The sequence below is a fragment of the Misgurnus anguillicaudatus genome, chromosome 19, assembly GCF_027580225.2.
Source record: "Misgurnus anguillicaudatus chromosome 19, ASM2758022v2, whole genome shotgun sequence".
NCBI classification, from domain to species: domain Eukaryota; kingdom Metazoa; phylum Chordata; class Actinopteri; order Cypriniformes; family Cobitidae; genus Misgurnus; species Misgurnus anguillicaudatus.
Window position 1 is genome coordinate 30,146,353 of NC_073355.2, and position 20,186 is coordinate 30,166,538.

The 20,186-nt window shown below is 36.9% G+C and overlaps 1 protein-coding gene across 1 annotated transcript in view; it reads right to left on the bottom strand.

Moving 5' to 3' along the window:
- Positions 1-694: 694 nt before the first annotated feature.
- kcnh4a (potassium voltage-gated channel, subfamily H (eag-related), member 4a) overlaps positions 695-20,186 on the bottom strand; it is a 31,889-nt gene continuing 12,397 nt past the window's right edge. Inside the window, exons 2-16 of the mRNA XM_055194247.2 lie at positions 17,550-17,783; positions 17,046-17,177; positions 16,823-16,947; positions 15,721-15,982; positions 14,481-14,638; positions 12,931-13,138; positions 12,484-12,678; positions 11,639-11,838; positions 7,807-8,056; positions 6,997-7,196; positions 5,314-5,352; positions 3,672-4,021; positions 3,376-3,461; positions 3,187-3,263; positions 695-2,972 (exon numbers count right to left, since the gene is read on the bottom strand). Coding sequence (XP_055050222.2) covers positions 2,079-2,972; positions 3,187-3,263; positions 3,376-3,461; positions 3,672-4,021; positions 5,314-5,352; positions 6,997-7,196; positions 7,807-8,056; positions 11,639-11,838; positions 12,484-12,678; positions 12,931-13,138; positions 14,481-14,638; positions 15,721-15,982; positions 16,823-16,947; positions 17,046-17,177; positions 17,550-17,783 — 3,410 coding nt within the window. The 3' untranslated portion in view covers positions 695-2,078. The remainder of the gene's footprint in view (positions 2,973-3,186; positions 3,264-3,375; positions 3,462-3,671; positions 4,022-5,313; positions 5,353-6,996; positions 7,197-7,806; positions 8,057-11,638; positions 11,839-12,483; positions 12,679-12,930; positions 13,139-14,480; positions 14,639-15,720; positions 15,983-16,822; positions 16,948-17,045; positions 17,178-17,549; positions 17,784-20,186) is intronic.

The following is a 20,186-nucleotide window of genomic DNA, read 5'->3' on the forward strand; positions in this document are numbered from 1 at the left end:
GTTTTTGTCAATGCAATACACAAAGAGCTGAGATGCAAAAGTGACTAAACGCCACCACCAAAAATAAGATAATGACATTGACGAATGCGCACGGCATGTATTATCAAATACATTCGCTTCAAATTCTCTTAATCCCTCAGGCCATTTAGAAATGGCAGAATCAAATAATGAGATTGTTCACCCAAAAATAAAAACTCTTTGTTGTTACAAACCTGCATAAATTTCTTTGTTCTGGTGAACAGGAACCCCATTCTCTTCCATAGTAGGAGAAAGAATACTATGAAAGTGAATGGGGCTTATGAACAGTTTTGTTAAAGGGATAGTCACTTTAAAATGAAAATTCTGTCATTTACTCATTCTCATGTTGTTCTAAACCTGTATGAATTTATTTTTTCCGATGAACACAAAAGAAGATATTTTGAGAAATGATGGTAAACACACAGCAGTAAGTGACCATTGACTTCCATAGTAAGAAAAAAATATTTTGGAAGTATTGTGATAAATGACGAAGAAAATATTTTGATAAATGATGGTAAGCACACAGTTGATGGTACCCATTAAATTCCATCATATTTTTTTATTCCTATTATGGAAGTCTATGGTAACTTTATGCAATGTGTTTACCATCATTTCTCAAAAAATCGTCCTTTGTGTCCATCAGCAAAAAGAAACCCATACAGGTTCAAACAACATGAGAATGAGTAAATGATGGCAGAATTTTCATTTCAAAGTGAACTATCCCTTTAAAAACATTCCTCAAAAATATCTTCCTTCGTGTTCATCAGAAAAAAGAAACCTATACAGGTTTATAACAACATGAGAGTGAATAATTTTCATTTTATGCCACAATGATTTTCCTGCAAAGTCCTCTAAGTGCACAGAAGAAAAATTTAATGAACGATGACGCGCATACGTTAAATGAGGTTTACTGAATATAGTACACTCTAAAAATGCTGAGTTATTTTCAACCCAGAGTTGGGTCCAAAAAGGGACGACGGCGCTATTTGGATAATATGTATTATACTACCGCCCTACTTTTTAAAACAAACTTTGAAGGCGGGCTCATGTGTTTACCGGTGTAATCTCATATACAGTGTTACGACGTAAATGCTTCTCAGATTGTATATTATATTCTATTTCAAGACGTTCATGCGAAATCTGATGTAAACAATAAATCTATATTTCACGGATTATACGCATTTGTGGACAAAAATGGTCTTGGATGTATTACATTACACGGTTTTCATGGGTTATTCACTTATCTGAAGCAGACTGGATTCGACTCGGGATCATTATATCAACACAAAGGTAAGAAGTCCTGTTTGTTTTTGCATGTTGTCATCTGGACTTCTGTCACAAAATACTACATTTATGATCCTAGAGCATCTGAATCTCAACAACAGCGCTAAACCCATTGACCTTTTAAACGATGTATAGCAATATTCATATTATTAATGTTTGTAGACAGTAGGCTATATAGACTATAGGCTATAACAGTGACGTCCTCCCACCCACGAATTAGTGTGCGTCATGAGGTTAACACACATTTTTATATTTAATTAAATAATAGATTAAACAACCCGTCATGGGTTAAATTACAACCCAGAATGGGTTACAAAATACCCAGAAAATAACCTTGCATTTTTAGAGTGTTGGATATTTATTGAATTTTTGAGCCTTTTACTTTTGTTCAAGAACAGTGAAGATTTGTGTGTAGAGATTTTTGTATGTACTTAGAGGGTTTTGCCGCGAAAGAAAGTCGGATTAGTTAAACACCAAAGAAATGACTAAAGTGACATTTAACAACTAAAACCTTTGCATTGCCATTAAAGTGAAATTACTGAACCTAAACATAAGAGCCTGATAAAAAATGTGCATTTACAAGAAAACATGTCAGACACACTTAGAGGAACCCAAAACAGAGATCCCATGATGCACTGCATTTAACCTTAATGAAGGCAGTAACCATGCAGTAGAAAAAGAGATAAACTAGCTCATACATGCATCACTCCTGTTTCCAGCACTTTTGAGCTCCTTTCCCTGAATCCTTATCCTTACTCAAGATTCCAATAGTCAAGTCACTCCTCAGCAGGTCCAGGTTTTTCCGTTTCTCCACTGGACAATAAGATGTTCTCATGTGTGTGAACAGGACTTGACCCCACCAGATCATTCTGTCTGGGTCCTGTGGGAAAAAGCAGCAAGTTTGTACTACAAATCCCAGCATGCGTTAGTGAACTGACAGCTGTGAGAGGCTGTGATGGGCCGATTGGCGTAACGGATGAATGGATCGGCGTGGAAGCCCTGGAATGCTGGCAAGTTAGATCAGAGGTCAACTGTATGCTCAGGGAAGGATGAGATTGACTCTGGATGCTGTAGGTACAGACAGGCAACGTGTTGCTAGGAGTAATAGTTGAACCTCCACTTCTAACCTGAGGAACCAATCCACTGTCAGGAAAAGCTGAAGCCAAGCCCAGGAGAGACTCACCAGTATGAAGGGTCTGATGTCTTAGATAAGGTGAGTTGGGTGTGGTCCTAGAAGTCTGACAGGGGATCGACTGACTCTCTACACCCAAGGTAGCAACCCTTTCCTGGTCAGAGCAGCAAGAAAAATGGGAGTAGGTTGAGGGCGCTTGATGGAGGAATTCTGTATCTAATTCCTGTCCCAAGACAGAGCCTCTTTCCTGGGCGTGGCTTCTACCGCAAATGCACACGTGGCTGGATCCTAAAGAATCTCTTATGGAGGTCTCCGCTTGTAAACATGCACCAGCAGATGTGCTGTAGCCCAGCCGAGAGGACCAATCAGCGGTGGACGACCCCACGTTTGTGCAGCTGGACGACGTGTGACAGTTAAAAGAGCTGAAGGGCGTGAATGAGGAAGTGAAGTGAGATGGAGTCACGTGGTTATGTAGAAACTGCATCATTTCATGAAGCTCCTTGGTCAGTGAGGACACTTCCTGGTTCAGGTGGTTCATCTGCAAAGAGAAAATAGGATCAAATCAAATATTGTACATTTACATTTAGCAGATGCTTTCATTCAAAGTAACTTATAGTCCATTTAAGTTATACATTTTGTCAGTATGTGTGCCGATCGGTATGGGAACGATTAGTAGGTCAATAGGCGAATTTGGCCAGGATGCACCCCTATACTTTTCAAAGGACATTTTGGGATTTTTCATGACCACATACCTCTGCGTTGAGTTGACGGAGACTCTGCCTGACTTCCTCTGTCTCAAGCAACAGGTTTGCGCCCACCTGAAATGGGTCTAAAAGGATGAAAAACTTACATAAACTACACCCTTATTTATACACATATTGTATGTTCAGTCAAAAACCATATATCAGCATTGCATCAAAATCATAATGTACTAGTCTTACCTTTGACATCTGTGTTAGGAGACAGTTCGCTATGCTCAACATTGAAGTGAAACGCATGTTCGTCGTCTTCGATGCCGTCAACAACCCTACATAAGGGATATAAGGACAATGGTTCTTCAATAATCAATATCTGCCCCCCAATACCAACAAGACTTGCTGGGGTTGACTGTGCATTATAAAGTACTTTCACAGCATTGTGTAAATATAGATTTCTTAAAGAGGAAGTGTCACTGCAAATAGCAACAGCAAAGAACATAAGTGTAAAAATAACCTAATGAGTTCTAGTTTCTTATTACCTGGGGCTCAGGTCCAGTGGGCTGACACAGTTCAGGGCAGGGATGAGAAGTTTGGCTGGCCTATGGCAGGTGCTCTTTTCTATTCTAGGGGCAGATAGAGTACCAAGAGACAAGTCCTCGTTGAGTGCCATCTGTTGGGAGGGGCTTTGTACCCGGGAGCTTTGAATGGGGGATTTGCACAGACGGAGCATGCCGATGTGTCGAAACTCCTCGCCCAACATGGCGCTCAGATTAGACTGTGATGAAGGACCACCCAACCCAGAGAGCAGAGGTTTTCTGCCCAGATCCTGTCCGGGCTCCTCTTCTTGGTCTTCCACAATGAACGGCACTTTTGAATCGTCAAAGCGTTCCTGGAGAGAGGGAGAAGAAAGGAAATTTTGCTCAGTTAAAGCCACTTTGATTTAAACATTTCTGGATTTTCCAATCATATGCGTCAAACTGTGCTCAGATTTGCCAAAATATCAAAGTCTGTATTGCTCATACATTTTTTTCTAGTGGCAAATGATCTGAAGCATGCACATTATTCTTACTGCAATATACTCTTACTTTACATTAACAATTGACTCGTGTGTCTTTTGATATATATTAATTTTAAGAGAAACACAAAGACAAATGCATAACTCAGATAAACCCTCAAAGCAACCTCTGAGCATTACATATATTTTGGGTTGCTTTGCGGTCTCATTAGCCATGTTTCCATCACCATGATTTTGTACGCATTTTGAAGTATCGCATCATGGAAACAACAAATTTAGATTAAAAATTCGCAAAAAAGTTTTTATGCTTGCTTGAGGTGGTTTTAGATTTATGCGAAAAATAGTAAATGCAAATAATGGGAAATGGAAACCATTAAACCGACGTGACTGACAATCTAGCTGTATTCTCTGACGTTGTCTTTCCCATACAGTATATGGGGCTCGACATTGTCGCAATGTCCTTGCTGCTTATGTCTTCATCAAAATGCTACATTCCCTCTTCTGTGCACAGCATACAGTTTGGCAATTACAAGCGGCACTGCTATTAAACTAATAACTTGCCCCATCGTGACTACATGCAGTCCTGTCTCCATTTTCCAGTCCCTTTTTTTGGTTACTGTTGGTTTCTAGATTATCAATAACACCTTCATTTGCTCAAACAACTTGATGGAAACGCACCTAATTCACATTTCTTTTTTTTGCAAATTTTAAAAAGATTCGCTTCATGTTTTGATGGAAACCCGGCAATTGAGACCTGTTGCCTCATCTCTCTGCTTGTGCAATATAAAAACACTTAATATCGTTAATGAGTCATTGTTCTGTCTCATTATGTTCTTCAGTGATTTGGTGTTCTTATATGCATGTGTTATCGTTCTGATCATTAGGACAGCTGGCACGGCGTTCAGATATTAGGGTCAGTGCCACGAACAGATTGCTAATTCACCTGTTACAGACACATCCAGATGAGCGTCCGTCTGCCAGCTCTGTCGTCTCACATACACAGTGGCGGCAGATCAGAGTGACATTATTAATTGGGAGCTTATGTAACGTGGCTTTTTCATCAATATGTGTATGCTGGTGCATTTGTGTGAGTGAGGCAAATAGATTTAAAGAACAAAAACATCAAAATAATGGATAGGACTCTAAAAGGTGTCCTGTTGTGTTACCTGTGGGAGTCGGGCTGAGCGAGTGAATCTGGCCTGGCCCTGTTATGAAACAATAAGAAAATCTTTAGTACTGCAATTATTGAAGTTCAAAAAGGATGCAAGTATACACTACAAAAAAACAACACGCACATTTTTTGTATCTTGTATTGAACATTTGGAGTATGTAAAAAGTATATGGGGTCTCCAACCTTTTTGTGAGCAAGGGCTACCACAATGGATAAAACTTATGTACTTATATTTTATCATTGTTTAAAATAGTAACATACATAAAAGAAGACAAGCATATATAAAAATATGTAATAAATAAATAATAAAATTGAGGCTATTAATAGAATGTGCTAAGGCTGGCAACTCACATACTCTGTGTGGGCAACCTAGTGCCCGCGGGCACCATGTTGGAGACCACTGGTATATAGTATGTCTACATTTACATTAAATGTATGCATTGGGCAGATGCGTTTTTCCAAAGCAACTTACAGTGCATTAATCTATTTCTTTTATTTTGTTTCCTGATCGATCTTTCTTGTAAATGAGCATTTTTATCGGGCTCTTATGTTTTGGTTCAGGAATTTCAATTTAATGGCAATAAATAGTGTTGAGGGTAACGCATTACAAGTAACGTGCATTACGTAATAACATTACTTTTCTGAAGTAACGAGTAAAGTAACGCATTACTTTTTAAATGTACACAGTTACTTTATCAAAAAAGTAATGCAAGTTACTTTTTTAGTTTCATTAATTTGATAAAAAAAATTATGTACTGAATTACGGTAAACTAAATGTTGTTACATTATGCACTCTATGTGTACACGCCTGTGTGGGAACAGTTTGAGTCAGAAACTAAAATGGCAGGCCAGAACTTAACATTTTTGTGATGAAATGTGCAATTTCTGAATGCAGAACTTTTCAGTCATAAAAAAACACCTGCAAGGCCTGAAAGAGATCAAACCTCAGTCAAGAAAAAGTAATGTAAAAGTAACTAAAAAGTAGTGTAAGCATTACTTTCCATGCAAAGTAACACAATTACTTACTTTTTTTTTAGAGTAACTTAATATTGTAATGCATTACTTTTAAAAGTAACTTTTCCCAACTCTGGCAATAAAAAGTTATTAGTCAGTAATTGAAATGCCTTATTTTCACACAAGTGTCACTTTAGTCATTTCATTGGTATTTAACTAATTTGATTATCTTTTTAGCAAAAACCATTACTTCTAAAAAATCCACTTCGTTGGATAAAAGACATTGTAAACATATGCAAAATCACTAAAGATGCAACTAGAAACATTGCAAAAGATGAAAGTCAGAATGTAAAAACAAAGAAACTGAACCACACAATAGGGGGCGCTGTGATACATGTAACTGCCACATTCGGGTAGTACTCAGGTTACCAAGTAATCACAAAGGACTTAAGTCTCAATGTGATCCACTGTAATTTCTCGTGTCGTCGTTCATTGAATTCATCTTCCGTGCACTTAGGGGTCTTTGCCGAAAAATTGACTCTGAGCGAATTCTGCCAACAAAGTGGAATTTCTGATGCGGGAGCTTCGAAGTGAAGATATTTCATGAAGATATAATACGTGCTGAGAGCAGTGGTTTAATATCATTATCTCATTTTTGACAGATTTAGCGGCTTTGCATCTGAGCTCCTCATACAGTTTATATATCCATATACAAGTACTTTACCTCTCTAAGGTTGTAGGTGAGGTTGTGGTGTATGTCTTCATTGAAGCGGCTGCTGTATTCTGGGTAGAGCTCAAGAACCTCCTGAAGAGCTCTTACACTGATGTACTGTAGGTCACAGTAGGTCAGAGCCTTCACATCTGCATTAGCTTTGATCACCTGATCTTTCCCAGGCAGGTCTGCACCAATGAGATCTCCTTTACCTACACAGAAACCATCATATAGGTGCATGTATGTCAACCCCTTGTTGGCTGTCCACACAATACAGCTTGTACTAAATGTACTAAGAACAAACCACAGAAAACACAACTGAGTGCATCGCCTTAATTAAAGGTTCATTGTGTAACTTTTATAAGGATCTCTTGACAGAAATGCAATTTAATATACATAACTATATTATCAGTGGTGTATAAACACCTTACATAATAAACTGTTTTGTTTTTATTACCTAAGAATGAGACGTTTTATCTACATACACCACGAGTCTCCTTACATGGAAGTCGGCGCCATGTTTCTACAGTAGCCCTAAACGGACAAACTGTTCTACAGAGTGTTTCGAAATTGAGGTTGGTTGCAATGTGCAATATCACTGCTAGATGCCGCTAAAAACACACTACACCCTTAATCTACTATTTAAACTCACACTACCATTTTCTCTGTTTTACCGTCTGAGTTGAAGACAACCACAGCAGTTGGTACTGACTATAACTACTTTAAAATATTGATTGGAAAGACCAATATTGTTAGATCTACTTTGTCTTTAGGAAGTTTGTTGGAATTAGAGTCTTGTCTGACAGCATTAAAAGAACATACCCAGTATAGCGAGCACCATGCCGTCCTTCAGCACCTCCAGAGACCCCGAGCAGACGAAGTGCTGAGCATGCAAGGCGTCTCCATGGCGAATAAGATACTCGCCAGGCGCACAGAACGAGGTCTTAATGTGCAAAGATAGGGAACGCAGACACCCCCTACTGGCTGAGGAGAAAAGTGGAAGCTGCAGAATATCTTTGTTCAAATGCATGGCGATATCTGCTCGGAGCTCGTCTGGGAAGTCATGTAAAAGCTAAAAACAAATGAGAAAACAGATAGACTACATTACCCATGATGCCAGGAAGTAAAAGAACATGTGACCCTGTCTGTGATTACCAGGGAAAAGTCTCGTAAACTAATGCTAGGTACACACCAAAAGATAATCGGGCTGATTTTGGGCAGATTTCCCCGCGATTTTCTTGACGGTTCTACAGATTATCTCAGCAGATTTTCCATTGGTATGAGGTGTGTAAGAGTGTCTGAACCTGATCAGAAGAACGTCGGAGCCGCCCGATCGCGAATCGTAAATATTAAACATGTTTAATATTTACGATCAGAAATCCTGATGTGTGGGGGGGAACCCCGAGGACGAACGCACTCGCTCTTGAGATTATCACGTGAAATGAAACCATATCCAATCAGGAAGCGAGATGATGGAAGACGGAAGCAGTCATGGTGCAGCACAAAGTGAAGTTAATGCAAAGTGAACTTCTACATACAATTTTCCCGCTGTCTCCACGACTTCATCAAAACCCTTTTCATTTTTCCTTGAATTTTCTGTGAAAATCATTCCAAACACTATAATTGAAATTTCTTCCTGCATATCGTCCGCCATGCTTATTCTGAAGTCTTGCGAGATTTTGCGAGATTTCTTGTGTTCACAGTCGAGACTCTGGTTGAAAATCTGTTTGTGTGTGTTGTGCTCTCTTTGACAGATCATGGCACACCACACACTATAGGAGCAAAACGGTTAAATCTAGGATTTTTTATTCTCATGTTTGTGGTCTATCACATTTTGAAAATCTTATAAGATGTAAAAAAAATTTTTGGTGTGTACTCGGCATAATATAGTCAGTGCCACAGGGTTGACATATTTTTGTAGGCCAACAAGGAAGTTAGCGGGACACTGGTTATTTCGCCAAAAATCCCATTACCGTTTTTCCATAGACTTTTGGATTATTACAAAAGATCTGTGTTTAACAATGGTTTATGACACTTACACCATGGGCGTCGGAACTATTATATGTGGGTGGGCAAGACCAATGATATTGGATCCACCTACTTTTTCTCTAATTTAGCGCATGTCTGTTTACTTGTCAGTGCCATGTCAGTCAGATCCATTTCCCTTGAGGAATGTCCTAAAATAAACTCCACCTTTTTTGCTGCAGCCTTGACTTCCATACTGCTGCTTCCTCAAATCCATTTAAATGGATTTCCTTAGAGTCCATATAAATTAAACTCCATTTTGTGTTTTTACTACTTTCGCATGCAAGGTAAACAAAGCTTTTAGGCTATAAAAGCAATTGTTTCATTAAAGGCACAAGAAAATGGCATCTACTCCAGAAAAGTTTTGGACCCACCTGGGTGATTCTCGCGAAATTAGACTTATGAGGTGTCATTTAACATTTTGATTAAATAAAAGTATCAAAATAAGAAGCATACAGTTACAAAGATCTCTTCACGTACTATTTTGCACATGATTTCAAATGACATCATACAAACCAATTTTGTTGTTTTTTCCACATTTAAGGGGAAAATTTTCATTACCTCCACGTGTCCATGACTGGCTTTGGGTTCTTTGACATGAAAACATTTATAATTAAAAAATCTAAAAATAAAAAGCTTCAGTGCATGTTATACTATAAACATTTACAGTAAAGAAAAGAAATTTGATGATCATTGGTAAATGTAAAGACAATAATAAGGAATATAATTTTCTCATCCTCCGCAACAATTTTAAGCCCTGAAGGAACTAACATTTAAAAAAAATTGTTGGAAGGGACATAATTGACTGTAACACTCAAGATGGCTACCAGGTGAGCAGTTCTTATTTTTTCTCTCCAGATAAAAGTTGAAATTTTGTTCGTCATAGTACCTAGACAACTTTTTAGTTCTCATTACCGAAACATGACTTTGTAAATGCATATATTTAATGTAATATCATTGCGGTAATGATCATTTTTGATAATGATAATCAAAAAAATGTAAATAATTCTATGGGGAATCATTTTTAAATCATCCAAAAATAATGATTATTGTAAGTTCAGACCTTAATCTAAAAAAATTGTCTTCAAGGTTTTTTTTAAAAAAAATCTGATGCTGGACACCTTCTAAATCTGGATTTCGTGAGAATCACCTACCCACATTTATTTCAGACGTCCATGACTTACACAATTTGTCCAACAAGTTAATGCATTTACTAGAAATAAAAAACAAACAAATTTAGACTTTCATAAAAGTTGTGTTCATCTGTGAAGATTATCTTGTTGGCGAAACTTTTGTTAGACACAGATATTAAAGATATCATGGTTATATTTTCACCGAATGTTCTTTAAGTAGAATGATTTTATGCAGAAATCAATAAATCACAAAAATTACTTTAGTTATGTAGAGTGAAACACAAATCCCTTTGAAAAACTTTCTCTGCTCCATATGCCAATACTATAATCATGTTTCATTTTTCCAAAGGAAATACTAAATAAATACATAAATTAACATTAAAAAAGTGTCATGGTGTTACAGAGGTTTCATAACCTTTAAATGAAGAAATATGCACATTTTTGATGAGGTAATCCCTCTTTGAGTTATCAGAATGATTTCTCTCAATATGATCTAAAAATGCAATACCAGCAACTTGTAGTCTGAAGGGTGTAAGAGTTCCTGTGAATCGCCTGAAGTGTTTTCAGTGTTTCTCAATCACTGAATACATTAGAAGCATGACACACTTGTCGCTTGTTTATCCCACACACCTAAGATCTTCTCTCATCTGTTGTAATCAGATATGGGTCTTTTCATTGTGGGCCATTCAATTATGATTGCTGCCCTGACCTAATAATGACGGTGTTCAGTATTAGTGTAGTCGTGCAGCGCTATAATTATTCCATTGAAAGATGTGACCCAGATTTGTGCATATGGATTGTCCTTCATCTGATAATAGTAGTATGTTATCCCACTGTGATTAGGGCTTTTATTACAGAAGTATAGTAATGTCAGTACTGATTCTTTATGTTTTGTGATAACATGCGCTTTATTCAACTAAAACATTAGCCAGAAAACAGTGTAATATCTGGTCAGGTTCACTGGGGGTTTTGGCACTTCTCAGCTAGTGGTGTTGAAACACCAGCTAGATCAGCAGAAACCAGGCATGTTTAAACTGTTTTTGTGTTTACTCCACACAGTTTACAACATTTTGTTACAATTCACAAATGTTTTTATTAGTTCTGGGCAAAGATTAATCGCGATTAATCGTATACAAAATGAAAGTGATTGTTTTGCAAAATATATTAATTTCAGAATTTTTTATTTATATATAATTTTTTAAAATGTATATATCAAATAGAATTTATATATATATATATATATATATATATATATATATATATATATATATATATATATATATATATATATATATATATATATATATATATATATATATATATATATATATATATATATATATATATATATATATATATATATATATACTTTTATTTTGTATGCAATTAATCTACAATAAAGCAACTATCATCTCACTGTTTAAATAATTCAGTGTTGCACAGTCTCAAAAGTTCAAAAGCCATCATTGCATTACATGCCATTTGAAGGGTCTCACCTCATTGGCATTGATGCCATTGTTGACAGACCAGGTGGTCTGGAAATACTCCAGCATGCGCTGTTTCAGCTGCTGGGGCAGACGGTGCACACGGATGAAATCTTTCAGATCCTTCATGCGCGTGTGATAGAGAGACCGGCGAGAGTACATGCGCTGGATGATGGCTGTCACGTTTCCAAACACAACCGCATGCATCAGCGCTGTGCGAGATGATAAGATGATGTTACATAACATTACAGAGCCAAAATATATATAATAATAATGACAATACATATCCTTGTGGGCTAACGTATGTGCCACTATAAACTTGAAATCTCTATCTGATAAAATAATGCTACCTGTACATTTAGCCCTGCTCAAAAGAACTGCTTGTGAAATCCCAGCTAAAGTCATTTTTTTGTGATTAAAATCATCCTACATAATGTAAAGAACATTATGTGAAAATACAACCTTGATATCTTTAACACAGACTTGAGTCATGACAATGATTGAAATCAATGTGAAATCAACCTTCGCTGCTCATAATCTCATAATTAGATTATGAGAATTTAGCCTCACAAATCTGTATCTAATTCATATTATTTCTGAGTCTGCCTTCTGCACTGAACGTTTCTCTGCGTGGGACATGAGAAACACAAAGCTTAGAGGGAACAATGGTGGTAACTAATGTCATATATAATTAAACCGTTTGAATCATCTCAGTGAACAATATGTTCTACTTTACATGTTTAAATTGGAAACCAAACTATTCTAAATGAGACACACAATTATGTCAAATAGGTACCAAACTTTCCAAAAACAAGCTAATTATACATTAGGTCTGAAATATGAGCTGTTAAACACACCCCCGATAAGCATGGTGCAGATGGAGAAGATCTTCTCAGCGTCTGTGTTGGCACAGACATTTCCGAATCCAACGCTAGTCAGACTGCTCAATGTGAAGTACAGCGAAGCGATGTAGGCGCTGCGTAACGACGGCCCACCAACTGTACCATTGGTGTATGGAGTCTCCAGACGCTTTCCCAACTCTTGCAGCCAACCTAAAAAAAACAACAGGAAAAGAGAGGAACAAATTAGGTCACCTAAGTTTAATTTTCATATGAGAGAAGCTAACAATGGGCAGATCTGAATTGCAGAAATTGATCGATAAAGTAAGCTGTCAATATTGGCACTGTTTTAGCACCCAATTCACTGGCAAATGATGTAACAAAGGAAATAGGCCTCAATGTAACTGCAATTTCCTCATTTTCATGTTGAGAGCTACGCTTTGAAGAAAGTAACAGACTACTCACCAATGTCCCAGGTTAGGGGATCATTGCTGGCAAGCTCTTGGCGGCCGATGACATACCAAACGCAGGCCAGCCAGTGTGCCAGCAGGGCAAACACAGACATTAGCAAAGTAAGAACCACAGCGCTGTACTGAGAATATCCATCCAGCTTCTGCAGCAATCGCAGGAGACGCAACAGACGCACTGTTTTCAGAAGGTGGACGAGGGAGGTCTGTAAAACACACACGCGCTGGGTCCAAAATGAACACTTACCAACACTTTTTCTAACAACCCATACGGCAAAAAAATAAATTTTCGCTGGCCAAGAATATATTTTAAATATGTGCTAAATACAATTTGTAGAATGTTATGCTCAATTGAATATATTTTTGAATTTGGAAATATATTTAGTTTTAAGGGGACACTTTTTTTGAAAATATGCTCATTTTCCAGCTCTCCTAGAGTTAAACATTTTATTCTTACCGTTTTGGAATTTACTCAGCTTATCTCCAGGTCTGGCGGTACCACTTTTAGCATAGCTTAGCATAATCCATTGAATCTGATTAGACCATTAGCATTGCGCTCAAAAAAAAGTTATATATATATATATAACTAATATATAACTAAGTTTTTTTTTTACTTGACTCCTCTATACTCTCATTCCGGCATAATAATCAAGGACTTTGCTGCTGTAACATGGCTGCAGGAGTTACAATGATATTACGCAGGAGCTGAAAATAGTCCCTTTAGTATCTTTCAATAGCAGGGGACTATTTTCGGCCCTATTATTTCGTCTCCTGCAGCCATGTTACTGCAGCAAAGTCCTTGATTATTACGCCAGAATGAGAGAATAGTTCCATATCCGCCTAGAAAATCACAACTTTTATTTTTCTGTCGGTCTTAGTACACGATGTAACTACAGAAGAGTCAAGTTCCAAATAGGAAAAACATAGAAACTCTTTGGTCATTTATGAGTGCGATGCTAATGGTCTAATCAGATTCAATGAACTATGCTAAGCTATGTTAAAAGTGGTAGCGCCAGACCTGGAGATCGGCAGAATGGATAAAACTGTAAAAATTAAATGTTTAACTCTAGGGGGGCTGGAAAATGAGCTCATTTTCAAAAAAAAGTGGAGTGTGCCTTTAACCTTCATATGTCAACATATATTTCAAAATGTATTGCAAGGGCAACAAATACATTTCTAAATTTAATCTTATATGAAAAAAAGTATTTTTTGCCTAAATATATGCTACAAGTCTGTTTTTGAAGTCGAACATATATTTAATTTTAAACTTTTTAAAACTTTTGTAAGGTTTTTTCCAGTGCGATGTAAATATATTTTCTTGGAGAGCTAAATATATTTTTAATGCTTTAAAATTTATTTACTTTTAAAATATATTTAAAAATATACAAAAAATGGTCAAAAAATATATCAGTGAAAAATATATTTTTGTAAACGTATTCCAAAATATATTTCAACAAACATATTTTTTACCATTTTTTGTATATTTTGAAATATATTTTGCCATATGAGAAAACTGAATTGTGTATTTAAAGCTTTAAAATAACTCACCACTGAGATGTTGAATAAATAGAGCAGGTCAAATGGCAATGCAGCAATGAGATCCAGGATGAACCAGGTTGTACAATAGTGCAGACAGATGGAGCGACAATCATAAACCACCTGACCTGCGGGCCCAACGTAGGTGGTTCGAAAATTCAGGATGATGTCTATGGAAATAATCAACAATGTAAGTATTCAGCTAACACATGCAATATTCGTATATAGCCATTTTGCTGTACAAATATCCTATGCTATTTAGTGTTTTTTACATAAAATAAATCATCTTACATAATGTAAAGAATAGTGAATAACCTTGATATCTTTAATAAGATCATGTCAAAGGTTCAAATTAAAGTGAAATCAATGAGTGAAATAAAAATGTAATGCTTCTAATCTCATTATCCAGACTTTAGCCTGGATTTCACAGACAGACTCACATATGTGACCCTGGACCACAAAACCAGTTATAAGGGTAAATTTTATGAAATTGAGATTTATATATATAATCTGAAAGTTGAATAAATAATGTAAATCTGGAATCTGAGGGTGCAAAAAAATAAAAAAATCAACTCATATTTACAGTAGGAAATTCACAAAACATCTTCTAGAATATATAATATATATATACACGCACACACACTTGGCCAGATTAATGTTCATAAACGGGCTGATTCGAAACCAAACACAAATATTGACCATGCATATGAATATTGAAAACATGCTCATTGTTGTAATGAAGTACTGGACTTTCATAAATATTCATGCCTCCTCTCCCTCGTAATCCTTAATAATGATTACATGGTACATTTAGTCCCATCAACCAGTTTTTTTACATCTGTGTGGGGCATTGCATTTATTAAATTACTGTCACAGTGGGGCGTCTGTACCTTATTACCGAAAAGACATTTCGGCTTGTACAAAATCCACATTACACCAGGAGAGCGTGTGTGTGCGTGCACAAAAATCTTTTTAAAAAGGTGGTGTGAGTAAAAGATGTGGGTGTGATTATCACCTCACTAACATGTTTTGAACTCTAACAGCTGCTTACAAGTTAACACGATTTAAAAATGGAACATCACAAGAAGTGGAAATGAAGCAAAAACAGAAAGAAATGGAAAGGAAAAGGAACACAATTCACACACAGTAGCTCAACTGGTAAAATGCTTGCAAATACAAGAGCATAGGTTCAATTCCCCATGGATCAAACATAGCTTTAGTACTGTCAATTGTAACAAATTGTGGCACATACCAAGGATGAAGAGCATCTCCACAGCTATGTCGCTGACGAGGGTGGTTCTGGAGGCGGAGTTACAGTCTGGGTTGTCAGGTTCACTGTTGTCAGGGCCAGAGAAGCAGACGTTGTAGGGGACGGTTACGGCAACGTAGAATGTTGCGAGTAGGATCAACCAATCCCACAATGCTTTGCACACGCTGTAATGAAGCAAGATGAAACGGGACTTCTGAACCGAAGCCACCTTGTATTCTGGTAGCGTCGGCTGTGAAAAAACATGCTGCCAAAAATAAGAAAAAAAAATAGTTGTGATTTGCAACCGCATGAACACCAAAAGAGAACAGAAGTCACTGATCTAAAACTTTCCAGCATCTTCACAAAAACAGCAGATTTCTAAAGCTGAATGGAGTTTTGGAAGTGACTGCTGTGATGTCACACATCGCTTGCTTGGCATTTAAACAAGTGTATGCTTGAAGATGTGCTCCTGCTTAAATGTCTGCCTAGTCATTTACCCTAAAGACACCTGCAATAAATCAAAAGGTGTTTGATTCACGTTTACTATTGCATTTCAAGTGCTGTAGATATGAATGCTCACTCACTCTGCACCTGTAGCATTCAGAAAAAACATCTGAAAAACGTGTGAGACATTTAGAGAACGTGCAGGAACATTTAACATTTGCTGTGAAATGGCAGAGCTAAAATAATATTAAGTTAGATGAATGTTGGCAGGTCAGAGAAAAAGCTGTGTTATGCATCAATGGAATATCAACACAGATGACTTAATCTAAAATGCCAACTTATTAAAGGTTTTTAAAATATCCTATTAGCTTATTAAAGTCACAATGAAATTGAAATTAAAAACTTACTTTTTTGTAATATTGTGGTATTTGTATACAATTTATTTTTTTTAATTCATGTGCCCTCATAATCTTTAATCAAAAGTGCAAATTTTAGGGAAAAGATTGCAGCGATTAGAATAGCAACATGACCAAACTTCCAACAATCCAATCAATTCTCGATGGACGATTTGAAGTCCAGCCCTACCTTTTTTAGTATTGAATCCTAAGCATATGTACAGGCATTTTAAATACTATTTATTATCTGTTTCATATGTACTTACATTTGGTAGTTTCCTTTTGCTTCTATTGGTGAACTGACAGGTTAGGTGGTACAGAACGCTACGGCCTGTTTCACGAGCTTGACTCAGATGGGTTCGATCGGACTTCCTGCTTTGAGATCCATCATCTGACACAATAGCACAACATTTTGATATAAAAACACATAAACCATTAAAATAACATATGTTAAATCTGCAAAAAGATCATAACAATCGGCTCACATACCTTCTGTGTTGGAGCTGGGACGTGATTTGCCATATGTGTCAGTGATATTTTTAAAGGACAAGAGAAAAAGAACCACTTCTCCTTTTTCATTTTTAATAGGCACGATATCCAGCAGACACCAGAATGGGGTTCCTAGAGTCAAAAAGGTAAACCATGAATGCTTTTAAATGCCATCAGTCTGCTTTTTAATTAACAGGTCGCTGAGTAACTTCATAGTGCAGTGTTGAGTATGTGTCACATGAATACAAATAACTTTTTCTTATTTCAAATAAAAGCAATTCTAAGCAGAATGCGACCAAGCTGACACATAAATGAACGTTTGGGAATTGCTATTTTTCCTTCAGTACCTGCATGATATTGGTCACCATTTACTTTCACGTTATGAAATATGACAGTGAGTACATTATAAAATTTCTACTTCACCCAGTTTCATTTTGTCAAATTTAATAAAGCACTGCTTTGTGTTGGCCGTTGATCGGTGGTTAACTAAAAACATTTCTTTACCATTCTTCCTATAATACCGCACTTCTGTCTGGAACTCTCTCTGTCCTTCCAAAGTTTTCTCCACCTGTTGGGTCACTCTCTCACTTGTTTCCTGTCCATGCAGGAAGTGACACGTGCACGTCTTCTTCATCACCTCGGTGCGCGAAAACCCAGTGAGGTCACAGAAGCCATCTGAACAGTACACAATGGGGTAGCCTCGATTCCCCTGTGCATTGCCCAGCAGGAAGTTACTGTCTGTACACACCAAACACAGACACACAGAAGAAATAAAATTTAACCATTAATATTTTCTTATATAACAAGAAACATTTTGTTGTCAAAAATAGTAGTAGTAAATTCAGACCATTCACTAACATCATGAAGGCGGCAGATAACACTAACAGCACAACCCATTCTCATGAAGTGCGTATAAATAGCACGCAGTGTGAAAAGTCATGCAATAGAGGATATGCACGTGACATCACCTTCAGTGAAAATGACTGCGGTTACGCCCACTGAGTGGCAAAAGAGAGCGCGACAGCATTTGTGTACAGCGTGAAATCAGCTAAAAAACAAAGAGGAAACGCGTCTAAATGGGAAACAGCTGTTGTGCGATAGACTGTACTAACAGATTAACAAGAATTCAAAGCTATCGTTTTACAGACTGCCAAAAAACACCGAAAGGAGAAGTAAATTGATCGTTTATGTCAACGTCCACAGACCACAGGTACTCTGCTATCAAGTCCAACTAAATTCAATTTAAGCTGATAATAGTCAGTTTTACTGGCATTTTCAAAGCAGCCGCTATGAAAACCAGACATTTTGTTGAACGTTTGCCACTCAACAGGGTGAGTTCCGGGGTGGTCACGTGAAAAAGTGACGTCACTGCATACCCTCTATACTAGTGCAGCACAATTAATCGCATCGCAATCGCAATGTCAGCCTGTGCGATTATATGACAGCAAAATGTTGCAATTATAATAAATAAATCAATGTGTGGACTTGTTAACACAAACTTTCTGATAACAGTTTGATGATTTTTCTTGCTGTTTAAAAAAAGAAAGAAAACGAACAAAAAAGGCAGTGCATGTGTGGCATGCACGTGTGTGGTGTGCGTCGTCACTTGTGTGTGCGCAGCGTGGAAATACCAGAGTGAAGATGGATGCAGAGGAGGTTGACAGTGATCTGTTAGCTTAAAAAAACTACGTCTGTTGTATGGCGGTATTTTGGATTTAGGATTACTGACACTGAGCAGTTGCTACATCACGTGGCAATTCGAAAACATTTCTAGTTTTACAAATACACATTTTAGCATTATCACTAAAGTGTGTGTGGATTTTCCTTAAAACCCATCAAGTTGATCCATGATACCATTGATTATAATCGCAACCGCAAATCGCAATATTAGCATCAATAACCGCAATGGGAAAAATTACCAAAATCGCGCAGCCCTACTCTATACATACGACAAATTCCAATTTTGTGTGCATATGATACCGCAGTCCTTCCCGTTCACTTAATATTGTGCATCTTTCATGTCATTTTATGCATTGGTTTCTCAATTGGGTTTTGATTTTTTAAACCATTGTTGCTTGGGTTTGGCCCATTTTTATAGACCAGTTCAAGAGACGTAAACAACACTGGTCCAGAAGCACTTCCTGTTTCCGTTTTTTAACACTAGATAAACATTGGGATAAAATAAACCAACAGAACATATAAACCTGAATTAACTGAAGTTAAACAAACATCTTAAAGATAATAATATATGTAAAATAAAAAAATAACTGTAACAAACTGTAACAGGAATTGTTTTTGGACCAGAGTTGTTTACATCATTTGAACTGGTCTATAATTATATAATTTTATAATAGCACGCAGTGTAAAGTCGTGCAATATATATTTCAAATTCCAATTTTGCGTGCATATAATACGGCGGTCCTTCCTGTTTAAAAAAAAAAAACTAAAAAAAAGAGATACCAATACATGAAATGACATAAAAATATGTGTTGTATTACGTAAACGAGAAGGACTGCCATATTATATGCATGCAAAATTGGAATTTGACGTATATATTGCACGACTTAACACTGCGTGCTATTTATATGCAACTAATAAAAATGGGCTGAAAAAGAACAGCATAAATAAATCCAGTAACATAATGTAACATTGTTAACAACATGTACAGACTAGTCCTATTCAATATACACAAAATAATAGACTGACACCCCCTACGAAAATCTTTGTTCGTGTTACTTTATTGCTTTGTTGTGAGAACATTTTGGAGATGGATTTTTTACAGTGCTGTTTCTCTCCCTCCCTCTCTCTCTCTCTCTCTCTCTCTCTCTCTCTTTTAGTAAGACTCATTAACATGCTAATTATAGGCTTCCTGTTTTACTCCTAATGCTTTGGATCACTGGTTAAAAACTAAAGGAACTGTGTACAGTTTCCATGGCAACGTGTTATTCGTTTCACCTAAGTTGTGCAGGGGGAGAGATTATATAAGATTGACTGTGGGTGTCTGTGTACTATATGTTATACAGTAGAGTCTTATGGTGGCCTAAGGCTCCTTCTAAATATATCAATCTTAACTAATTGGACCGCAAGCTGGCAGCCCACACACCCATCAGTCAATTGGTTACAATTGAACAACTCCCAATA